The 23,698-nt window shown below is 36.0% G+C and overlaps 1 protein-coding gene across 2 annotated transcripts in view; it reads left to right on the plus strand.

Moving 5' to 3' along the window:
• The window catches only part of AFG1L (AFG1 like ATPase), a 291,317-nt gene that overhangs the window by 227,204 nt on the left and 40,415 nt on the right, over positions 1-23,698 (plus strand). For both annotated transcript variants that reach the window (XM_077162567.1, XM_077162568.1), the window contains exons 9-10: positions 9,119-9,189; positions 9,446-9,546. In XM_077162567.1, the coding sequence (XP_077018682.1) occupies positions 9,119-9,189; positions 9,446-9,546 (172 nt within the window). The remainder of the gene's footprint in view (positions 1-9,118; positions 9,190-9,445; positions 9,547-23,698) is intronic.

Raw genomic sequence — 23,698 nt, forward strand, 5'->3', positions numbered from 1 at the left:
TTCACCATTCTGCTTCTTAGTCATTGTACCCTTTGCCCCCCTCCATTTATCGGGCATCATGTATGATGTCCAAAATAAACAATCCATGTCTTACAGTGTCCTCACTTAGTTGTACAACAATCAGTACTCTGAATTTTAAACAGTTTTCACTGGTCCAAAGAGACAAAGAACTGATAAACACAGCCTGACCAAATATCAAATCTAAATGTACCCCTTACCTCTTGTCACTCGCCCTCAATTATTTACCCCTGATATTGCTGTGGTACTGATGTCTTCCTGTTGGCTCTGCAGGGGGAAAATATTAATTTTCCCCCTGTACCTCTCTATTATTGACTCTTTATGCAAGATCAAACCTTTGAAGTAGTTTATGTAAGGACTTATTTATAATAAGTAATAATTATAGAATTAATTGGTGGCATATGTGACTCTATACAACCCCTTTCAATCATAGTCACCTTCAGTATGGCAATGTTACTTATTACCCTGCTAATGAACTACAGTCACTTCTACCCGTTCCCTTACATTTAAGTTCAGCCTCACTGGGTAGCCATTCACCTATCTCTGGCTTCTGTGTACCTCTGAGTCCCCTACAATCTACATTGAAAGCCTCTGGGTTTACCTGTACCAGAATCATAATAATGAAATCATACTGTATCTGTCCTTCTGTTTCTGGCTTATTTTACTCAGCATCATGTCCTCAAGGTTTATCCATGTTGTCATATGCTTCAGGACCTCACTTCATCTTACTGCTGCATAATATTCCATTGTATTGTATAGTCCACGTTTTGTTTATCTGCTCATCTGTTGATGGGTGCTTAAATTGTTTCTATTTTTTGGCAGTTGTGAATAATGCTGCTTTGAACATCGGTGTGCAATGCCTGTTCATGTCACTGCTTTAAACTTTTCTGGGTATATACTGAGTAGTGGTTATGCCAGGTCGTAGGGCAACTCAATATTTAGTTTTCTGAGGATCCGCCAAACTGTCTTCCACAATGGCTGTACCATTATACATTACTACCATTATACATTACTACCACCAGTGAATAAGTGTTCCAATTTTTCCACATCCTTTCCAACATTTGTAGTTTCCAGTTTGTTTAATAGCAGCCAGTCTTATAGGTGTGAAGTGGTATCTCGTAGTCTTGATTTGCATTTCCCTTATAGGTAGTGAAGAAGATGAGCATCTCTTTTCACCATTTGTATTTGCTCTTCAGAAAAATGTATATTTACAATTTTTGCCCATTTTATAATCGAACTGTTTGTTCTTTTATTGTTGAGTTGTATAATTTCTTTACGTACACAGGAAATCAAACTGTTATCTGATATATGGTTTCCAGTATTTTCTCAATTGAGTTGGCTCCCTCTTCCATCTATTTGAAAAAGTCCTTTGAGGTACAGAAGCTTAATTTTGATGAGTTCACATTTATCTACTTTTTCTTTTGTTGCCTGTGTTTTGGGTGTAAGGTGTAAGAAGCTACCTCCTATTACTAGGTCTTGAAGATGTTTCCCTATATTTTCTTCTAAAAGTTTTATGGTATTGGCTCTTATATTTAGGTCTTTGATACATTTTGAATTTATTTTTAAATAGGCTGTAAGGTACAGGTTCTCTTTCATTCTTTTGGCTATTGATATCCAGCTCTGTCATGCCCATTTATTGAAATGACTATTCTGACCCAGTTCAGTGGATTTGGGGGCCTTGTTGAAGATCAGTTGACCATAGATGTGGTGGTCTATCTCTGCATTCTTGATTTGGGTTCCATTGGTCAGCACTTCTATCTCTATGCCAGTACCATGCTCTTTTGACCTTTGTGGCTTTAAAGATGGGGAGTATCTTTACATTGCTCTTCTTTTTAACTATTCAAGGTCTCTTTCCCTTCCAAATAAATTTGATAACAGTCTTTTCCAAGTCTTCAAAGTAGGTTGTTGGAACTTTGATTGGTACTCGTTGAATCTGTAGATAATTTTGGGTAGAATTGACATCTTAACAACAATCAGCCTCCCTATCCATGAATGTAGAATGTCTTTCCACCTATTTAAATTTTCTTTGATTTCTTTTAGCAATGTTTTATAGTTTTCTTGTACAGGTCCCTAACATCTCTGGTTAAGCTTATTCCTAGATATTTGATTCTTTTAGTTGCTATTTTGAATAGGCTTCTTTTCCTTAATTGTTTCCTCATTTAGGTTATTGCTTGTGTGTGGAAACATTACTGATTTTTGTACATTAATCTTGTATCTAGCCACTTTGCTAAATTTTTTAATTAGCTCAAGTAGCTTTGTTATAGATTTTTCAGGATTTTACAAATTATTGGATCATTTCATCTGCAAATAATGAAAGTTTTACTTCTTCCTTTCCTTTTTGGATGCGTTTTATTCCTTTCGCCTGCCTGATCACCCTAGCTAGACCTTCTAGTACAATGTTAAATAACAGCAGTGACAATGGGCATCCTTGTCTTGTTCCTGATCTTAGGGGGTATGCTTTCAAGCTCTCACCATTGAGTTTGATGCTGGCTATGGTTTTTTATATATGCCCTTTATGATATCAAGGACATTCTCTTCAATTCCTACCTCCTTGAAGTGTTTTTATCAAAAAGGATGCTGAATTTTGTTGAATGCTTTTTAAGCATCAATTGATATGATCACGTGACTTTTCCCTTTCATTTTGTTGATGTGCTGTATTACATTGATTGCTTTTCTTGTGTTGAACCACCTTGCATTCCTGGTGTAAACCCCACTTGATCACGTTGTATAATTCTTTTAATGTGTTGTTGGGTTTGATTTGCTAGTATTGTGTTGAGAATTTTTGTATCTATATTCATTAGGAAAATTGGTCTGTAGTTTTCCTTTTTTGTAGCATCTTTATCTGGCTTTGGTATTAGAGTGGTATTAGCTTCATAAAATGAGTTAGGTAGTGCTCCTTTTTCCTTAGTTTTTTTTGGAAGAGTTTGAGCAAGATTTGTGTTAGTTCTTTCTGGAATGTTTGATAAAATCCCCCTGTGAAGCCATCTAGCCCTGGGCTCTTCCTTGTAGGAAGGTTTTTGATGACTGATTGAATCTCTTTACTTGCAATTGTTTTGCTGAGCTCTTCTGTTTCCTCTCAAGTCAGTGTAGGTAGTTTATATGTTTCTAGGAATTTGTCCACTTCATTAGCTTGTCTAGTTTGTTGGCGTATAGTTTTTCATAGTATCCTCTTGTGATATTTTTATTTTCATTAGGATCTGTGATAACAAACCCCCTCTCATTTCTGATTTTGCTTATTTGTGTCCTCTCTCTTTTTTCTTTGTCAGCCTAGCTAGGGATCCATCGATTTTATTAATTTTCTCCTAGAACCAACTTTTGGGTTTGTTGATTCTTTCTGTTGTTTGTTGTTGTTGTTATTATTCTCTAGTTCATTTATTTGTACTTTAATCTTTGTTATTTCTCTTTTTCTGTTTGGAGTTAGTTTGCTGTTCTTTCTATATTTCTTCCAGGTGAGCAATTAAGTCCTTGGTTTTTGCTCATTCTTCTTTTTAAATACAGGCATTTAGGGCAATAAATTTCCCTCTCAGCACTGCTTTTGCTGCATCCTATAAGTTCTGATATGTACATTTTCATTTTTCTCAGATATTTACCTATTTCTCTAGCAATTTTTTTCTTTTATTAGAAAAGATTGTTTATGAATGTGTTGTTAAATCTCCATGTATTTGTGAAAGTTGTGGTTCTTTGGTGGTTATTAATTTCTAGCTTCATTCCATTGTGGTCAGAGAAAGTACTTTGGATAATTTCAATCTTATTAAACTTATAAGGACCTGTTTTGCATCCAGCATATGAGCTATCCTGAAGAACATTCCATATGCACTAAAGAAGAATGTATATCCTGGTGTTTTGGGATGTAGTGATCTATATATGTCTGTCAGGCCCAATGTATTTAATACATTGTTTACGTTTTCTATTTCCTTGTTGCTCCTCTGGTTGTTCTGTCTATAGATGAGAGTAGTATGTTGAAGTCTCCCTACTATTATTGTTGAAATGTCTGTTACTCCCTTCAGTTTTGTCAATGCTTGCCTCATGTCCTTTGAGCTCCTTAGTTGGGAGCATAAACATTTATGATTATTTCTTCTTGGTGAATTTTCCCTTTTGTTAATATATAGTGTCCTTCCTTGTCTCTTATGACATCTTGACATTTGAAGTGTATTATATCTGATATTAGTATAGATACTCTTGGTTTGGGTTACAGCTTTTGGTTACAGCTTGCATAGAAGATCTTTTTCTATCCTTTTGCTTTCAATTCATTTGTATCCTTTGGTCTAAGGTGAGTCTTTTGTATGCAGCATATAGATGGATCATATTTTTAAAATCCATTCTGCTAATTGGTATTTTTCATTGGTGAGTTTAGTCTGTTAACATTCAATGTTATTATATAAAGGCAACTCTTCAATCTACCATTTTGTGTTTTGTTTTTTATCTGCCAGATCTATATATTCTTTTCCCTCTCTCTCTTTTTATCCTTTAAATTACCTTACTGATACTCTTTAATTCTGTGCCCTCCTCCAGACCTCCCTCTCCTGTCTTTTTTTTTTTTTTTCAGCTGACAGAACATCTTTTAGTATTTCTTATAGGGCCAATCTCTTATTAACAAATTCTCTCAGCCTTTGTTTGTCTGAGAAGATTTTTTAATCTCTCCCTCAGTTTTGAAGGACAATTTGGCTGGATAAGGAATTCTTGGCTGGAAGTCTTCTTGTTCAGAATTTTAAATATATCATACCACTGCCTTCTCACCTCTATATGCTTGCTGAGTAATCCGAACTTCTTCCTTCTTTTTTTTTTTCCTCCTCTATATACTTTGGAACCCCTACTGGTTAGATATTAAAACTACTAGATTAATCTTCACATTTTCTCATATTCTCTCTTGTTTTCCGTCTGTCATTTTGCTCTGTTTTCTGAACATTAACTTTGTCTTCCAATTCTTTTCTTGAATTTCTTTTATTTGGCAGTCATAGTTAGACCCCTTTCTTAGGTTCTAAGTGTTCTTTTGGTTTATAGCATCCTTTTTTTTGGGGGGGGGGCTATTATTTTATGGATACAGTATCTTCTTTCTCTCTCTAGGGGTATTAGAATTTGTTTTTCACCTCCTGTTCTCTGTATTTGTTTTCTTTGCTTTCTCCAAGATCTTTTTTTAATTTTTTTAAATGTTGTTTTTTTTTTTTTTATCCTGGGGCTTTCCTTAAATGTCTGAAGATACTTGTTTATCTATTCACGTTTAAGAATGAGGCATTAAAAATCTGACTATAAATCCTGTGTGCATAGACAGGGTTTTGATAGTGGGTGGGCTTTGCTGGAGGGTGATAAAGTGGCAGGTCAGTTTTTTCATTGAAGAACCCCCAAATATCAAGTATGTGCAGGTCTTTCTTTTGGCTGTCCAGTTTCCCCCAGAGACAAATCTTTCACTCTGTATTGAGATAGAAGCTTGGCTGGTCAGATTTTGAATGATAAAGAGGTAGGGACTGTTGATCTCACTGTTTAATATGCAGAATTTCAGTATAGTATCTTTCCCCCATTTTTCATAGCGACTGTCCCAGATAGTAAAGTTCTCAGTGACTGCTGGTGTGGAGTACGGGCTGGAATCTGGCTCTCCAGCTAGAATGAGGGAGTCTAAGGAACTGTCTTGTTTTCAGTGTCCTATTTCCAGCCCAACTCCTTCACTATGTATCTGGTGGTTCTGAGCCTTTTGAGCGTTCTTTAGTGAGAACTGGTTTGCTTTGTCTGGGCTCAGCATCCCAACTCTAGCTTTCTGCTTTCTTGTTCTAGGAAGTTACCACTCATCTACCTTTGGAAAACAATTTCAGTCTCTCCTAGGCTCCCCTAGTCTTTGCAATGGGTTGTCTTAGAGAACCCATCGCCTAATGATTTGTCTTTGGGGAGAGTAAGTCACTCTCTTCCCTCCCAAGAAGATGGGAGGGAAAAGGCTCTTATCATAAATATTGACACAAAGATCAGTGACTCCTGTTCCTCTCTCCTTCGCTATAAAGACACTGTAGTGGGGAAAATGATGGGGGATGGTAGAGGAGGGTTGGCAAGTACAGAGGGCTGGTTCTCCTGCTTATTTAACCATGGGGTCAGAACAGTTATTGGCTCTTTGGCAGTTCTCTTTAGATAGTTGGGGGTAGTTAGTACTTCTAGCCATCAACTTTAGGCTTTAACTAAAAAAGTTAAAAAAGGACAAGAGAAAAAAGTTCTACTAAGTAACTTCATAATGTTCCATTACATTGACACATTCAAATGTACTCAACCAAATTCCCCATCATTGGACATTTAGATTCTCTTTCACTTTTTTGATGTCACAAGCAGTGTCCTTGTAGTACTTATCCATTATTATTTCCATAGCTGAAATTCCTGTGAGTGAAATCGCTGAGTGACTGAGTGATAGAATATGCATGTTTTTAAGACTTTAATTGCTTATTATTTGCTTGCCCTGAAAATGTTGTACCCATTTTACCCTCCTCCCAGCGTGCATGAGTGTGCTTTTTCTCATAGCTTGTTTGGGGTATCTTAGCTTTTTCCATATCTCTGCCAGGTTGGATAGAAGAATAGTTCATCATGGTTTTGCTTTGCATTTGCTATTGCTACTAGAATGAACAATTTTACATATGTATCTTGCCCATTTAGCTGTCTTTTTATGCAATTCGCTTGTTCAGGTCCTTTGCTAGTTTTTCTATTGGGGTTATTCACCTTTTTGTTGTTGTTTGTAGGAGTTTTGCTTTGTTTTCTTTTTACATTGAGACTATTCATTATAGGATAGGCAAATTTAAATTTCTCTTCTTACTTTTCTAATTCTTATCCTTCAAAAATTAATGCTCTCTGATTGATGCATCTTTTTAAGTAGGGAAATCTGAATCAGAGTGGAATGTGAGAAGACTAGTGTTTCTTGTAAGTTATTTGTTAAGGGCTTATAAGTTTATTTATTTATGGTAAGCATTGCGTTCATGCATCCTGAATTATTTTATATCAATGTAGATACATCTTCAAGAAAACACACACACACACACACACTAGCCCCTCCTGCTTTCAAGACAGAATATGAAGGTGAGGTCCTTGTCCTCCAGAAGGTCAGTAAACTTATTCTCTGAGATATGAGTTGGTTTAAGGATGGATAGCAGTTTGTTCAGTTGTAAATTCCATAAACTGCTTTCATGAACATTTATTATTAGACCACTTAACACTGCTTTTATGCTTTTAATAAAAGTTTTTATTTTGTATTTTGTAACATCTGAGTAACTTTTAAAAATAATATAATGAAATTTTTATTAGATACTATTATAATAAAAATAACTTTGTAATTTCACTATACACGAAGTCATATACAGTAATTTCACAGATAACTTGGAAGATGTGGCCACATTTCATTAATATAATATATTAGAGAGTAATAAAAGAAATCACCACTGAGGAAGTTTGTATAGCAATTGTTTATTCACCAAATATGCTTTTGGAAAATTACTGTCTTCTCTCTTGGTTATTTTCCAGAATTCAATTTTCCATCTCTGTTGGGTACCATACCTTTCCTGAGGAGAGGTTTCCGAAACCAGCATATGTCCTGGGTGGCTGGCATTGCCCTTTCCTTACCATATCCCTTAAAAAGCAACTCACTTCCCTAGCAGTTGTAGTAGTGTAATGCCACATTTCCAAATGAATTTTCAGGGATGATTTGGCAAAGCCACATATACATATATGTACCTGGTATGGTCATCGACATTTGTACTGGCTAGTATGAATTCTTTATTACCTTTAAAATTGTATTTCGTATCTATAATCACTCGTTCTGTAATGTCATTTTATTATTTTAATACACTTATAGTCAAACGCCTTACATGACTTTATGTAACTCAACTAACACTTTCCCTGCAAAGTTAACCATTGCAAATGATATTTTTAAGATCTTTTGAGGAATTGTGTGCCATGGTTAATACTTGAAATGTGACCATTCCAAACCCTTCATACTGACTATGTACTGTGTTGCATTTTAAAGGCATTTGCTCTAAAACAGTTGAAGAATTACGTATCTTAGATGCCTGCATTACTGATAAGTATCTCAGGGAAAGAATTAGTTTGGGTTTAATTTAAGCTTAATCTAAAGAAGAAATAGTCTATCTTATTAATTCTCAATACGACTTTATTAAGATGGGTGTTCAGAACTGAGTTTAATTGCTTCCACACCTAGACAAGAGTGATTTATGTGTCCAAATTAAGCATATTGGCAGGTCATCTTGTATAAGTTTGTATGTAGAGTTGAAGTAAACTTACATATTTACTTGAAAATTTTAATTTCACAGTGTTTGCTTCTTCTGCCAGTTATTTAATTTTATTGACAGTGCTAATTTATCAACCCCTCTTCAAAAAAAATGTGAGAGGAAAAAAGGCCCCGACATTATCACATTTATATATGTAGTTTCCCTAAACCATATGGTGATTTCCAATTAGAATACAAAAGATTCTGTGATGAGACTAACTCAGTAATGGCTCCGGTGGTGGGCATAATGAAGGAGAGAGTTTTCTTGAATTTCCATCAAGGACACTTTTGAGAGAAATTGTGTGCTCTATAGTTGTCCTTATATTAGAAGTCTGATAAAGTTATTGATGTGCAGATCAAGTTGGATTTCCAAGCTAGTAATTTAATTCTGGATGTTTGATCCTCCCAGTCAGTGACTTGACTTGATTTTTTTTTCAATGCAGCTTCAATATTTAATTTAACATGTACCCTCTCAGTAGAGATTTCAAAGAGTACTTTGCTGGATGCTTGACTGCCTTGTCTATTTGCTCTTGTTTTGCATGCAAGAGAGAGCCAGAAGCCTTTCTTCTCATTGTGTACACATAGTATTAATGGATTTACTCTGCCTGTATCGTCTCATTACTGGAAACAGCTCGAAGCACAGAAGTCTTTCAGTGTATGCAAATAAGGCAGAATCATCTACCTGAGAGTTAATATTCTCTGCTTTTAAGTGTATTCTAAATGTAATGTTTGTATTTAGAGCATAACATCCTGTTCTCTCTTTTTATGGGCAAAAAGCTAAGCAGCCTCAGGCAGCTGTTTGATGTTGGCTTCAAGTGTTATTAATTTCATATTCTATTATTCTTTTCACTGTAGCACAAGTGAAGCTGATGTGGAGGCTGTCATGGATAAGTTGTTTGATGAGCTGGCTCAGAAACAAAATGATTGTACGTAAGTTAATTTCTCTTGAAAGAGAATACATTTAGAACACAATGCCCAATCTCCACTGACCAATTAATAAGTTCCATTGCTGTATATGGGTTGATGCCACGCTCAAGTGGCAGTCATTGTATCAGCATTTTGTCTAATTTATGTGTTGAATCATGTGCTATTATTCATCAAGCTATGCATTTCCTATCTGTAAGAGATGAATTTTAGAGTAATTATCCAGACAAGATTGAGTCTTTGTTCATGTTCCCATAGTAACTAGACCAAGGATTCTAAAAGTGCGAGGCAGAGAGCTGCTGCTGAATAAAGCCTGTGGAACCATTGCCGACTGCACATTTGAAGAGCTGTGTGAGAGAGTAAGTGTCCAAGCACGCCCAGACTCATTGGCCTTTTCACATGTTAAAATACTTCATGTTTTCCTTTCTGCCTGTTTCAGGTTTTAAAATACTATTCACAGAGTCAGAACTGATTTTAATGTCTCATTGGGGGAAATACTCATCGGTCTATGCCATGTGCTTTTTATAGGTATGGGCTCAGAATCTACTCTCAGAGGGGTATTTAAAGCAAAATTAGAAATACAGAGAGAATTGTCAACTGTTACTGGAAGTAAAAAATAAACCAGTTTTAGGGATATTTCATAAAAGTCATACATAAGAAATATATATATATATATGTATATTTTATGGAAGTGGCTGTGTGGGAAAAGGAAACTGAAGTAACGCTACCATGATCCAAGGAAGTGTGGCATGAAAGGATCCCCATTCCTCATCCTTATTGCCTACCTGGTATTGCCACAGTGTCTGACCTATTTGGACCAGGGTCAGCGGAAGTGGATTTTATTTAACTGTGACATCTATGTTATATAATAAATAATGTGCGACAGAGGAAAAAGGAACATGCACCTACATTCAGATAAGGGAGAAACACCTTAATTACAGATTCTTTATAGAGATGAATTATGTCTTTTAAAAACTCTGGGATTCTCATTCCTCAGTGGATAGTCAATAATATTTATCAGTTGGAAATCTTGAAAAAACAAATCCAAACCACACATAACTTAAAGCATAATTCCTTGATTTACATGTATAAATTTTCATTCCAGCTGGTCTCTAATGCATCTTAATTTTTAGGTAACTGAAAGAAAAGTGTTTATCAGAAAGAGGGAAGAGAGTCTTTATAAGTATTTTCTTAGAAGCTAGTGATTCAACTACTTCTAACCATTATAAATATATAATTTTTGAACTGGAGAGATAAGTTCAACCTGCAGTTGTTGTTACAGAAATAAAGCACTTTAGAACCAGTAAGGTATCTAACTTTTGGATCCTCTGACAGGTTGATAATGACAACCTCTGTTAGTCAAGGTCATTATAGGGGATAGGGACCCTTAAACGTCTGTTGGATCAATCTCATTATGGCCTTGATAACATAGTATCTCCAGGCAAAATTTTATTAAGGCTTCTGCTTAGCTGTTTACAATTCACATTGCCAGGGTAAGAAACTTGAGAAAAATCTTGTATAGGCAGAAGATGAAGTTCCTCTTCCTGCCACCTAAGAGGACCCAGCGGGGAAAGAGAAAGAAAAGGCCTGCTGCATCTTGGGGTAATAAGGCAAAGTTGGTCTCCTGAAGCAGACACTGGGTATTTGCCTATTTTTTTTTTAATATGCTCATTATTTGAGGAGATTTAATACCAGGAAAATCCGCTTTTCAAAGACTAAAATCTTCACGGTCTACTTACTGTATGGAAGTGGTGGAAAGAAGGTTAAAAACTGAAAGTAACACATAATAATAAGTGGTTTTATTTTATTTGACAAAAATGTAGATTATAGTAGCCACAATGGACTAAATTCTTAGAAAAAGCAATGAATAAATCAACTAATTCTTTTTTTGATAACATTGTAAGATAATAAAATGCTCCATCTTTCACTTCAGAATTTGATCGTTCATTCACATAGAAAATAATTTTTACAAAAATACTTAAAGATTTCATCAGTTTTTTCCAAGTTCCTCTATTAATTCATTAATATCTAATTATTTTCTTTTAAAGTTTTTGTGATGTCATTACCCTTGTTTATTTTTTCCCCTTCAAGTGGGCCAGCTCCTTATTTGTCCTTATTTGTATGGATGGGTTGGCCTTTTATCTACAGTGCAATTGTGGGATGTTTTACCACATAAGACAAGTACTGAGTAACTGACAAAAGACATTGACGAGTTGGGTGGAACCAGGTAGTATGGTTAAACTGTGAGAGGTGCTTGAGTATGAGCTACATTTTTAAGTGGTCAGTTCCTTCATGACTATTTTCTTGTTATGATGATTTTCCTTTTCCTTGCAACCTTATAACTGTGGCAACTCAGATATTGAATAGTTACGTGAAGAGGACCCTTGAAATTACTCAGCTTCAGATGTAAGTCTAAAACTCTTCATTAGGTATAATCTTCTTATGAATGAGGCCAAATCATTGCTAAAAATTGTTCAGTAAAGTAAAAAACATGCCCATCTCAGTAAAAAGGATCAGATGTCCAATGTGTCTGGGGCAGACCCAGCTTTGTATTGTTTATCCTGGTGATCTGGAGACTCCTGAAGCCTGAAACCCATGCACCCCCTCTTGACTCCACTGTGAAACACCTACACCAAGTAGTGTCTGTGTGTGGGTGTCTCCATTACTTTTGAACCATGACCCCTTCCAAGAAAAAGTGAAATATTTATAAACTTACAAATGTATTTGGGAGAAACCTATCTATGGGTGTCCTAATGTAAAAGAAGGTTTAGATTGGAAGCCCTGGATGTGTGCCATAAGAAAAACTGAAAAAGGCCTGGGGCATCCCCTGTTCTCACACCCCTCTCCCTTCCTGCTTCAAGGGGTTCCTTAGATCTGGAGTCCTGCAGTCTAACATCTAACCTCTGGGTATCTCCAGGATTCTATTTCTTTGCAAATCTGTGATTCAACACTGTCATGCTCAGAAAAGCATTCCCAAGTAGGAGACCTTGTGGCACCTGCCTAATAATAATAGGTAACTTTGAAATTTAACAGATGTCATTCTAAGCACTTTCTGTATTAACTCATGTGATGCTTACATTAGATAGACACTGTTATCGTCCCCATTTTATAAGTGGAGAAATTGAGGCACAGAGATGTTAAATTGCTTTCCCAAAGGTTACACAGTCGGTAAGTGGCAGAGCCCCAGACCTAGAACCCCTTGGATATCTGGGAGTCCGATTTTGTGTGTTTAATCATTACATTATATCTGAAAATAGTCAGGAAAAGTTCTGCATTAATTCTTTATAAAATTCTAGATCTACCATGAAGTGTAGTGGCATATATTGTGAATTCTTACATCTGAGCTGAGCTTTGAACCTTTTATGACACATACATCTGTTTGGGGAACAGCCACTCTCCAGTCCTGAGACCTCCCCTCTCTATTAAGAACCTAAGTACAGAACTGTCCAACTCATGTGCTTTGACATACCCACTGGGAATGGGGTGTAGATAGATGCCTCTGTCTTCCTGAAGGTTGTATAGGGCCTCTACCTTCAAACTAGGGGCTTTAAGCCTTAGATAGTCTTATCTCTTTACCCTTTTAAAAAATTATCATTTTCTCTCCCTGCCGTCATGTGAAAAAGGTTGGGAAAGAACAGTATGAGGGCAAAGGCAAACATATTTATTTGGTGGTATGCCCTGTCTTTCCCTCCATAGAAGGTCTGCAATAAAGGAAAGTGACGCAGGTTCATTTTTGTGGACATGTTATGAGTTTTTAGGTTTCCTTTCCTTACCTTGACACGTTTATCTGACTCAATCAGAGGTAGTGGAGAAGTTAGAAATATGTTAATTCAGTGGTTCTCATTATGTGTTTCACATGCTGCTAGGAGGCCCTGAAACCTTTTTAGGGATGCTTGAGGTCAAGACTCTCCATAAAAATACTAACCATTATTTGTCTTTTTCACTGTGGTGACGCTTAACAGTAATGGTGCAAAAGCAAGGGGGGGATATCTGCTGGTGTCATGCACTCATAGTGAAAAAAAATCCTGTTCCACTTAAGAATATCCTTGATGAAGCAGTAAAATATTATGAACTTTGTTAAATCTCAACCCTTAGGACCACGTCTTTTAAATATTCTTTGCGATGAAGTAGGAAGTGCATATAAAGCACCCCTGCTATTTAAACACAGTGGTTGTTTCAAAGAAAAATAGTTGTGTAGTTGTTTGAGTTGCAAACTGAACTAGCCACTTTTTTTTTTAAGGAACTCTGTTTTTACTTGAAAGAATGAATGACAGGGCGGGCCACTGTGGCCCAGCAGGAAGAGTTCTCGCCCGCCATGCAGGAGACTTGGGTTCGATTCCCGGTGCCTGTCCATGCTAAAAAAAAAGAATGAGTGACAAACTGGTTATTCAGAGTTGGCAGACATTTTCTTGAAATGTTTGATAGAACCATTTTCTTGAAAATGAAAAAGTAAGATTGTCACTTCAAGGAAAACAACAATATTTGTTGGCAGTGATAAAATTTGAGCATACAAGTGAATATTAGAATTTTGGGAAAACTTGTTTCCACCACCATAAGGTTGGCAGCTTCCTAGTATTGTACTTACACATTTTTCTGATGAGACTGATGGTGATATTAACAAATATAATGTTTTGATATTGTGTAATTAAATATGAAAACATTTGGAAGATCTGCATAGCTCATTGAATCAATCTTTTCCAATAACCAATCCAAGCTCTTACAAAATCATGAATGACAAAAGATCCATTTAAAGTGAAACACCAATGGATTAAAAAAAACAAAACAGTTTTATTCACACACATATAGTCCATCCAAAGTGTACAATTAATGGCTCTTGATATAATCATGTAGTTATGCATTTACCACCACAATCAATATGAGAGCATTCACATTTCTCTGAAAAAAAAAACCTATACCGCTTAAATGCCCTATTATTATTTTTCCCTATTTTAAGATACACAATTTTATTGAGTAATTACATATTCACATACCATATACTCGTGGAAATTGTGTAATCACTGGTTCACAGTATCATTATATAGTTGTGCATCACAATAGATTTTTGAACATTTTCATTACTCAAAAAAAATAAGAATAAAAGTGAAAAAGGAAACCCAAAACATTCGATCCCCCCACCCCCTATTATTTATCTATTTTTTTGTCTTTTTTTTTCCTTATTCATCTGTCCATACACAGTCACAAGGTTTTCATGATCACATGGTCACACCTTAAAAGCTTTATAATTATTCAGTCATCTTTAAGAATCAAGGTTGTTGGATTATATTTCAACAGTTTCAGGTATTTCCCTCTAGGTACTTCAATACACCAAAAACTGAAAAGGGGTATGTATATACTGCTTAAGAATAACCTCCAGAATAACTTCTCAGCTCTATTTGAAATCTCTCAGCCACTGAAACTTTGTTTCATTTCTCTTCCCTCTTTTGGTCAAGAAAGCTTTCTCAGTCCCACAATGCTATGGCCAGGCTTGTCCCCCGGAGTCATGTCCCGCATTGCCAAGGGATTTACACCCCTGGGAGTCATGCCCCATGCAGGGAAGAGGGCAGTGAGCTCACCTGTGGAGATGGCTTAGTGAGAGAGACCACAACTGAGCAACAGAAGAAGTTCTCAGGGGGTGACTCTAAGGCAAAATTATAAGTAGGTTTAACTGCTCCTTTGCAGGAATAAGTTTCATAAGAGCAAGCCCCAAGATGAAGGGCCTGGTCTATCAAACTGACAATCCCCAATGACTATGAGAATATCAGGTCTTCCCCAGTTGGGGAAGTTTAATCTTTCCAGCTTTTGCCCCAGTTCCTCAAGGGGACTTTGTAAATAGTTTGTAATCTTCTGCCCAGATTACTCTGGGATGTGTCAAGTAACCCTCTGTTATAGCTGCTTAGCTTTGGTATAGTGTCTTTGTTACATTTAATGAAAGTGTATTACAGTGTTAACTGTTAACTATAGTCCTTAGTTTGTATTATTTGTAGTTTTTTCCCCATATACCACCCTATTATTAACCTTGTAATAGTGAAGTACATTTGTTCTAGATCATGTAAGGACTTTCTTATCTGTACAGTTAACCACAGTTATTGTCCACTGTTCCATATTTTATCCTCTAGCTTTCCTTCTAATGACAAATGCAACCCTAACCTTCCCCTTTCAACAATACTAAAACTTAGCATTGTTAATTACACTTACAGTAGAAACAACAATGTATTTTAATTTGATAGAATTCAAAAAGTACATTGGTATAGTTTCAGATTCCACATTGTAACTAACTTTAAAAACTACTTATTTTGAGGTTTTTAATTTTATTTTAATTATACATCATTTTAGAAAAGTTTTAGATTTACAGAAAAATTGAGAAGATAGTACAGAAAGTGAAAGTTCTTATATACGCAGTACCCAGTTTCTCCTATTACTAATTTACATTAGTTTGGTACATTTGTTACAGTTGATGAATCAATATTGATACATCATTATTAACCAAAGTCCATACTTTATTCAGATCTCCTTAGTTTTTACCTGATGTCCTTCATCTGTTCCAGGATCCCACCCAGGCTACTGCATTACATGCAGTTAGTTCTCCCTAGGCTTCTCCAGATTGTGACAGTTTCTCAGACTTCCCTTGTTTTTGATAACTTGCAGTTTTGAGGATTACATTCAGGTATTTTATAGAATGTCCCTCAGTTGGGATTTGTCTGATGCTTTTCTCGTGTTAGCCTGGGATTATGGGCTTTGAGAAGGAAGAGCACAGAGATAAAGTGCTATTTTTATCACATCATATCAAGGGATCATTGTTGATGTCACCCTTGATCATCTGAGAGGTAGTGGTCATCAGCTGCTCCACTGTAACATTCCTTTTCCTTGCTGCTTCTCCCCCCGACTTCTGTAGTGTACTCTTTGGAAGGAAGTTCTTGTCGAATTTTCATGTGCCGTCAAAGAAGAATATCCATAATTATCTGATAATGCTATTAAAATACTTTTCCTTTTTCCAACTACATACTTGTGTGAGGTCAGATTTCCTTATATACTTCAAGCAAAACAACATATCCCAATAGATTTGATGTAGAGGCAAAGATGAGAATCCAAACAGTAAGAAGATTTGCAAAAATGTAAATCAGTGCCACTCTTCTTTTTTTTGTTTAAGCATTTTTACTGAGATATCTTTGCACACAGTGCCACTTTTCTTACTAAATCATTTTCATTTTGGAAAATATAATTGTTTTTCATAAAAATGTTCATTTAAAGGATTTGCTGTGATGGGTTTATCATTGCTACTTTAAGTTGAATTAATCATATTTTAAAATGTTTTCAACTTTAATTTCAAATATGTAAATATTGGGAGAGATAACCCCAACACATGAAAGTTCTGTGGGTTCCTCAGTAATTTTTGAGAGTGTAAAGGGTCCTGAATCCAAAAAGTTTGAAAACTACTTGCTTTAGGGTTAAACTTCTGTGGACTAAAAATGAAAGAACCCTGTCCAAAGAAAGCAAACCAAAATGCAGTTCTAAAGACTTAATGAGTAAACTGACTATACCTGAATTTCGCTTATTGAGAAATGTAATTTTTACACCTGCAGAAAATTGTTTTCTCATTCGTTAACTGTGCTCACAAGTAACTGTTTACAAGAGCAATTTGTTATTTGCGTCTTAAAAATAATGACAGGTGGCCAGGTGTGTTTGCAAAAAGTCTAGGCAGAAAAATATATCAGTTGATGCATATGCATGGTTATCCACATTGTTCACTACCAACTTCTTGTTTATAAGTTTTCTTCTTTGGTTCTTAGTACCCTCAGTTAAGAATTTTGGCCTTTCTGTCTATTAATCTTTTTTTTAAGAATGCTTTTATTGAGAAATTTTCACGCACATACAGACCATCCATGGCATACAATCAGTGGCTCATGATGTTGCTCATAGTTGTGTATTCATCACCATGATCATTTTTTAGAACACTTGCATCACTCCAGAAAAAGAAATAAAAAGAAAAAGGAAAAAACGCATACATTCAATGCCCCATACCCTTCCCTCTCGTTGAACACTAGTATTTCAATCGACCCATTTTTTTTTTATCCCTTCCCCCCCATTATTTATTTATTTTTTTGTTCTTTTTTTTTTTTCCTTACTCATCTGTCCTTACCCTGGATAAAAGGAGCATTAGACACAACATTTTCACAATATCACGGTCACATTGTAAAAGCTATATACAATCTTGTCTTCAAGATATTAATCTTGATTTATATCCTATTACTTTACACATTGTTAGACTTATACTAGAAAGTATCTCTTGGGGTATAAATGTTAAAGGACATTTCCCATGTCTTTCTTTGTTTTATGCTTTATCTGGTTTCATGTATTCCAAATTAAACCATTGGTTGGGAACTACTTCTGGTTTATATCCTGTGCTTGGTACCCTCAGTAAATATTAAAGGATGAATAGCTTTTATCTCTACTATTTGGCCAAGAGTCAAGGCTGATGGTGCTTGGATGCCAACAGTGGTGATTAGCATCAGGGAATAAGGGCATTAATCACCAGAGCTGAGGCAGCCCAGGAATTTCCTTGGCCTTTTACCTTCCCAACAGCAAAAAACATTCTTGTAGCATCATTTCCCAAATATGCTGACTCTGCCAATACCATGTCCAAATAAGGCAGCCAGCCTGGCTAAAACATAGGGGACAGATAGGGCAGAAGAAAGAGTACAAAGATGTTAGCAAAAAATGGGTCAGATTCTTGGAGGGAAGAATATTAATATAATGCCAAAAATAAGCCCTAGGGTCTTTCATCCTCTGCCCAAGACTATGAGGCATAGTCTTGGGTCGGAAGGCACCTTGAAAGCCATTTTATCTGACCATTCAATCAATCCTGAATCCTCCCTAAAATACCCTGGTCTTCCAGCTGCCTTGCAGTGCCAATTTTGGGGATGCAGTTAAAATGTGTGAGAAGGAATATAGGGCATATGCAGATAGTTGTAAAATTTCAACATACATATCTGGATCTAGCCTATTGTACATGGGCTTTCAGAATTATAAAGAAGGTTATTAGAATAAAATCTTGTAACGAACGTGTACCATAATTTGATTTTAAAAGGTAAGATATATACAAGTAACTTCCTGTCTGATTTCATTTCATTTTCTGAAATTTTGCACATAAGAGAAAAATAGAATTCACTGCAAGGTTGGACTAAAGGATTCATTTTTACTAATTGTTGACTGATTTTTATCTTCCAATGAAATCACTGTCTATTTGGATTAAAACTGTTGCTATGTGGGTGGTGCAACAGTGACTCAGTGGCAGGAAATCTCGCCTGCTGAGAAATTGTTGCTATGTTTCTTATATGTTTAGTTGACATTTTATTATTTTAAGGGATAAAAGGGGAAAAAAAGAGACTTTTTAAAGAAATGTCTTAAAAAGAGAGGCTGGTTTGAAATTTGAAAACTGTAGCCACTTAAAATAATTGTGGTCATTTTCCTGATGAATTAGGGGGTGGGGTGAGAAGGAATCAGAAAGAATAAAGAAGAACTGGGTCAATAGAGACCACCTTCCCACTTTTCCCCCTTGACAAGTTTTCCGTTATAGACCAGACTGTGGGGCTGGACAGTCTTGCCCAGCTTCCATTTCCAAACCAGGGCAAAAACAGCATCTTAGCTGTTACGGTGTATGGTTGTAGAGATTAAAGTCTGCAAGCCATGGACTCTTCAGACTTAGCTACCTAACTTAACTGCCTTCAGACTTAGCTGCCTGAAGCATCGATGAGGAAGAAAACTTGCTTCCATCTTCTGTGAACGTATTTATGTGTCCTGCCAAAATGGTTTCAGAACATGCTGGTCCTTGTAATGAGGAGGCAGTGACCATGGGTTCACAGAGAGTCTCAAGGAAAGAGCACGTATGTCAAGAATGGTTAGTCACCTTCGATCTCTGTCTCGGGAATAAAATTATTTTGAATGAATACTGCTCCTAATAAATAAAAATCCTCATATTCCTTTTAAAATCACTTCTGCTTTAGCAAATAATGACAAAATAATTTTTAATATTTGCTTCGGTCTTTGGAAGGAATATGTCATTTACTGGCTCAGACAGTAATTAAGAAGTATGAATTAAAATTTAAATATTAAAGGGATAAATTTTTTTAAATGTAATTTGTTTTTAATTTTAAAGTAACTTATCTCACTGGACTTTAAATAAAAAATGTACCCCAGCCCTAAAAAATGATTGAGACTAGTTCTTGAAGCATAAGACCTGTAAGATGAAATGATTGGTAAAGCATTCAGAAAAAATATATAGATCAACCAGTGTGACTGATAAACACTTTTAAAGTATTTTTTTTAATTAAAAAAAATAGATTTAACTCTGATGGTTTTTCTGATGCTTACCTATTGTCTTTTTGTTTTGTTTTTGTTTTTAATCAAATAATACTTTGATCCTGTATTTTTTTAGTATCTTTGTTTCTTATCATGGAGTCCGTGATTCGATACGCTCCACAGTACCTTCCCACAAGATTAAATCTGTTAACTCAAAATTAGTTATTACTTATTACATCGCCAATTGAAATATTCAATAAGGCACATCCCATTAGATATTCTATTATTTTGAGATTTTTTACAGAAAAAGTTTAGAAATTGTTAGAATTTACCATTTTTGTTTCCTAAAGTAACTTATTGAAGAAATGAGGAGGTATTATCAAGTCAGACAAAATAATCTGAGAAAATACTAGAAATGAACTGTAATGTCACAGGAATTCCCAGATTTGCATGTATTTTAAGAACGAATATTACTTAGCTCTTTTATCTTTTACTGTTAATCAAGAAGTATATGCCATGTAAGATTTCCCCCAAACATTGTTGCAATGATTCAATGTACTTATTCTTAAGTGCTTCCATAGTTGTATGCTGCTGTTTTATGAGGAATATAAAAGATATTTAAGATGTTTCTTTCCAAGACTTTAGTTTATTAAAGTAAATAGCAGGAACCAAATCCCAGACAGTTTGGTAAAGTGGAAAGAAGCCCAATTGAGTCAGGAGAACTAAATTCCAGTCCTTACTCAGAAACTATGTGGCCAAGTGGCCTCAGGCAGGTCACTTAACCTCTCTGCATGATGTAACCAGCTAATTTCTGTGATCTTTCAGCTATAACAGTCTACTTTAAAGAGCTTCACTACCTAGTTGAATATATATTATGAATGCATCAGGAGTTAAGTAAGGAAGGCTCCAGGGAGACATGATTTAAGGATCTTAACATTTAAACATGAGTAGGAGTTAGGTGAGCAAAGTGAAGGTATTTCAACCATGAGCTGAAGCCAAGCACAGCATATTTCAGGGGGACAGAAGATATTTATCTAATGGGTGCATAGTACATGTTGAAGAGAAAAGGGAAATAAAATATCAGACAGAATCGCCATAACAAGACAGAAAAATATAGACTTCTTACCTTGAAGCATAGAGAAAAAGTTTTGAGCTGGAGCATGGTACATAATGTAATGTTTAGGAAGGCTAAAGGGGCACTACACTCCAAGGGAGGTTGGAAATTTCAACAGCACATTTCAGTGGATCAGCAAATTGTATCTCCTCTTGGAGGAAACTTGGCTAGATAAACCAGCATGCTGGTAACCCTTCAGCTGGGTAACAGGCAGAGCCTACCATTTTTATATTTTATCACACTTCTACCTTGTCATTCACAAATATTTTCTGAGTACTTAGTGAAGGGCTGGTGTAGTGCTAGGTGCTTCAGGGGCTACCAAGATGAATAAGAGAGTCGCTCTCCACATTTATGCAGTTTTCATTTAGAAGAGAAATTGTGATCAGTACATATATAACTAACAAATTACGATGAGTACTACAGGATCTGTATGACCAGAATGCTGTGAGGAATCAATGAGAAATTTGGCCTTGAAGACTGGAGGGTTTATCACTTGTTGAGGATTCTGCTGGGCAGGCAGGAGGTATGTGAAGGGTGGGCTTATGGTTGTTCCCAGGCATAGAGGACCATGAGGGCAACCTTTGTGATCCCTGCCTTCTTCGATGTTTTCTGTTTCTTTCTATGAGAGACACAGAGATAGGAAATTATAGAGTGAATTCATAGAATTGCAGACTCAAGAGGGTCCAACTTCCATTAATTGCAGAGTAGCTCTAACACAGCTATAGATCACAATTGTAAACTCTGGACAAAACATTTTAAAAACAACTCTCTGGAAGGCACTGGTGACTAACCAAAGCAGGGAGAAAGTGGAGGGTAGGCAACACTTGAACAATCGGATTGACACTGGGTAAATTTCTCATTTTTATAGTTATTCACCTGAGGCCAGATCACACAGTTGACCTCATGCAGAGCATCTAAAACTTGGTAGAAATCTGCAGTGTTACTGACCTGAGGAACCAGTAGAGAGCATTCTGAGTGACCACAGTGACTGAAAAGTATAAGGAGAAACCCTGCAAAGGACAGAGCAATAGAAGAGCCCAAAATTCTTCATATACTCTGCCCAAACCTTTGGCTTAACTGTGAACTATATATGCACAGCTAAGGCTAAAACCCTGAAGACATATTTTAGCTGTTACCCATCAAAGGGGAGACAAATTTTGGAGTGTGAGACCAGCCAACTCATTTACCTGCTGAAAAAAGCAGCAACCTAAAAATCAATATTTGGATGAATATGAAAGAATCCCAGGTCTCCACAGCATGTTGTTCACAATGCCCCGAGTACAATCCAAAATTCTTAGGTATGTGCTGAAACAGGAAAGTAGGATCCGTTTTCAAGAGAAAAGATAATCAACAAAGACTAACTCTAAGGTGACACAGCTATTGGAGCTAGAAACAAGGATTTTTTTTTTGAGACAAGAATTTTAAAGTAGCTTTTATAACTACAATTAATAATGTAAAGGAAAATATCCTAGAAATGAATTAACAAAGGAAATCTCAGCAAAGAAATAGAAACTATGAAAAAATGGAAATTCTAAAATTAAAATTTTTAAGTTCTAGGACTAGAAATTTAAGAAATCACTCTATGTGCTTAATACCAGTTTGCAGGTGACAGAAGAGTCAGTGAATTTGAAGACAGAACAATAGAAATGATTCAGGTTAAAGAATAAATATGAAAAATTTGAAGGAAAAAAACAAAACAGCCTGATGGCATAAGAAACTGTATCAAAAGGTTTAACTCATGTCATTGGAATCCCAGAAGAAAAGGAAAGAGAAAATAGGTCAGAAAAAATTTTTTTCAAGAAATAATAGCTGAAAAGTTTCCAAAATTAGTTTAAAAAGTGTGAATTTACAAATTCTAGAATCTTAACAAATCCCAAGCAGGATAAGTACAAAGAAAATCACTCTTAGGAACATCATAGTCAAATTACTGAAAACCAAAGATAAACTGTCAAAGCAGCCAGGAGAATAACAATATGACTGAAAACTGACTTCTCATTAGAAAGCAATGGAGGCCAGAAAACAGTGCAAGAACATATTTAAAGTGCTGAAAAAAACAACTTGACAATCCCGAGTTCTATATCCAGAGAACTACAAGGTCATGGCTGGAGCTTGGGTACTATGTAGGCGAGTAGTGTGCTTAGACAAGTGAGATAGGTTGAAGTCAGTGTGGAGGGGCTCACATACCAGGTAATAGAGTTTGGATTAGAACCTTCATTAGCTTAAAACAAACTAGTCATTTTTTTTAACACAGCTGTTTTGGATAATCTGACAATGATGTATAAGATTGAGACATCTATATAATATTTAGACCCTTTGTGTGTATTAGATAAGCGTACTCCTCCAGATGGGAATGGAGCTAAGTGAGTAAATGATGCCTTTATGTGAAAAAAAGGAGTGCCCCTTCCTGTAGGTGGGTGCTGGCCCTCATCGGGATGCATGGCTTGGCAGAAAGAGCATGGACTAGATTTCAGCTCCTAATTGCCCCCTTGAGCAGTGTCTAAGCTTGGAATGCTTAGGTTGGACAGAGCAAAATGAATGGGAGAAATTTATAGGATTGGGTGTCGAGGGGTGTTGAGGAGAAGATACCAACCAGAGGAACTGGACCCTTGACTGAAATATCAGAGGTAGGAGAAGGGGACTCACAAACACTTGGAAATCTAGGAGTGAAAATGAAGATCTAGAAGTCATTTAAAGATATGTGTTCGTGTGGAGCCTAAAGGAGTCAATGAAATCACCCAAACTAACATAGAAATGGGAAGAGATGAGGGGTCAGGATGGTATTGGAAAATTCATTACTATAAATGGAGCCAAAGGTTTCAATTGAAGCAATAATTTCCCACCATTTTATTGGGGAATTTTTTTTTAATGGAAGGATTTAACTAGATTGGTAGCATTTTGGGATTTGTATGTTATGTGTAGAAAGTCTTAATAGGTGTCTATAACAAGCCCGTGCTCTTAATAACCTAATCTTACTGCTTTTCAACCTTGATGTACGTGAAAAATGGTGTCAAGTGTAGGTTATTAAACACATTTACATGGAGATGTAAAAATCATCTTGCGTACCTTTTAGTATAGTTTGAGAGCACCCTGGGCTTTAGTAA

Source organism: Tamandua tetradactyla, chromosome 5 (assembly GCF_023851605.1).
Source record: "Tamandua tetradactyla isolate mTamTet1 chromosome 5, mTamTet1.pri, whole genome shotgun sequence".
Classification (NCBI taxonomy): Eukaryota; Metazoa; Chordata; class Mammalia; order Pilosa; family Myrmecophagidae; genus Tamandua; species Tamandua tetradactyla.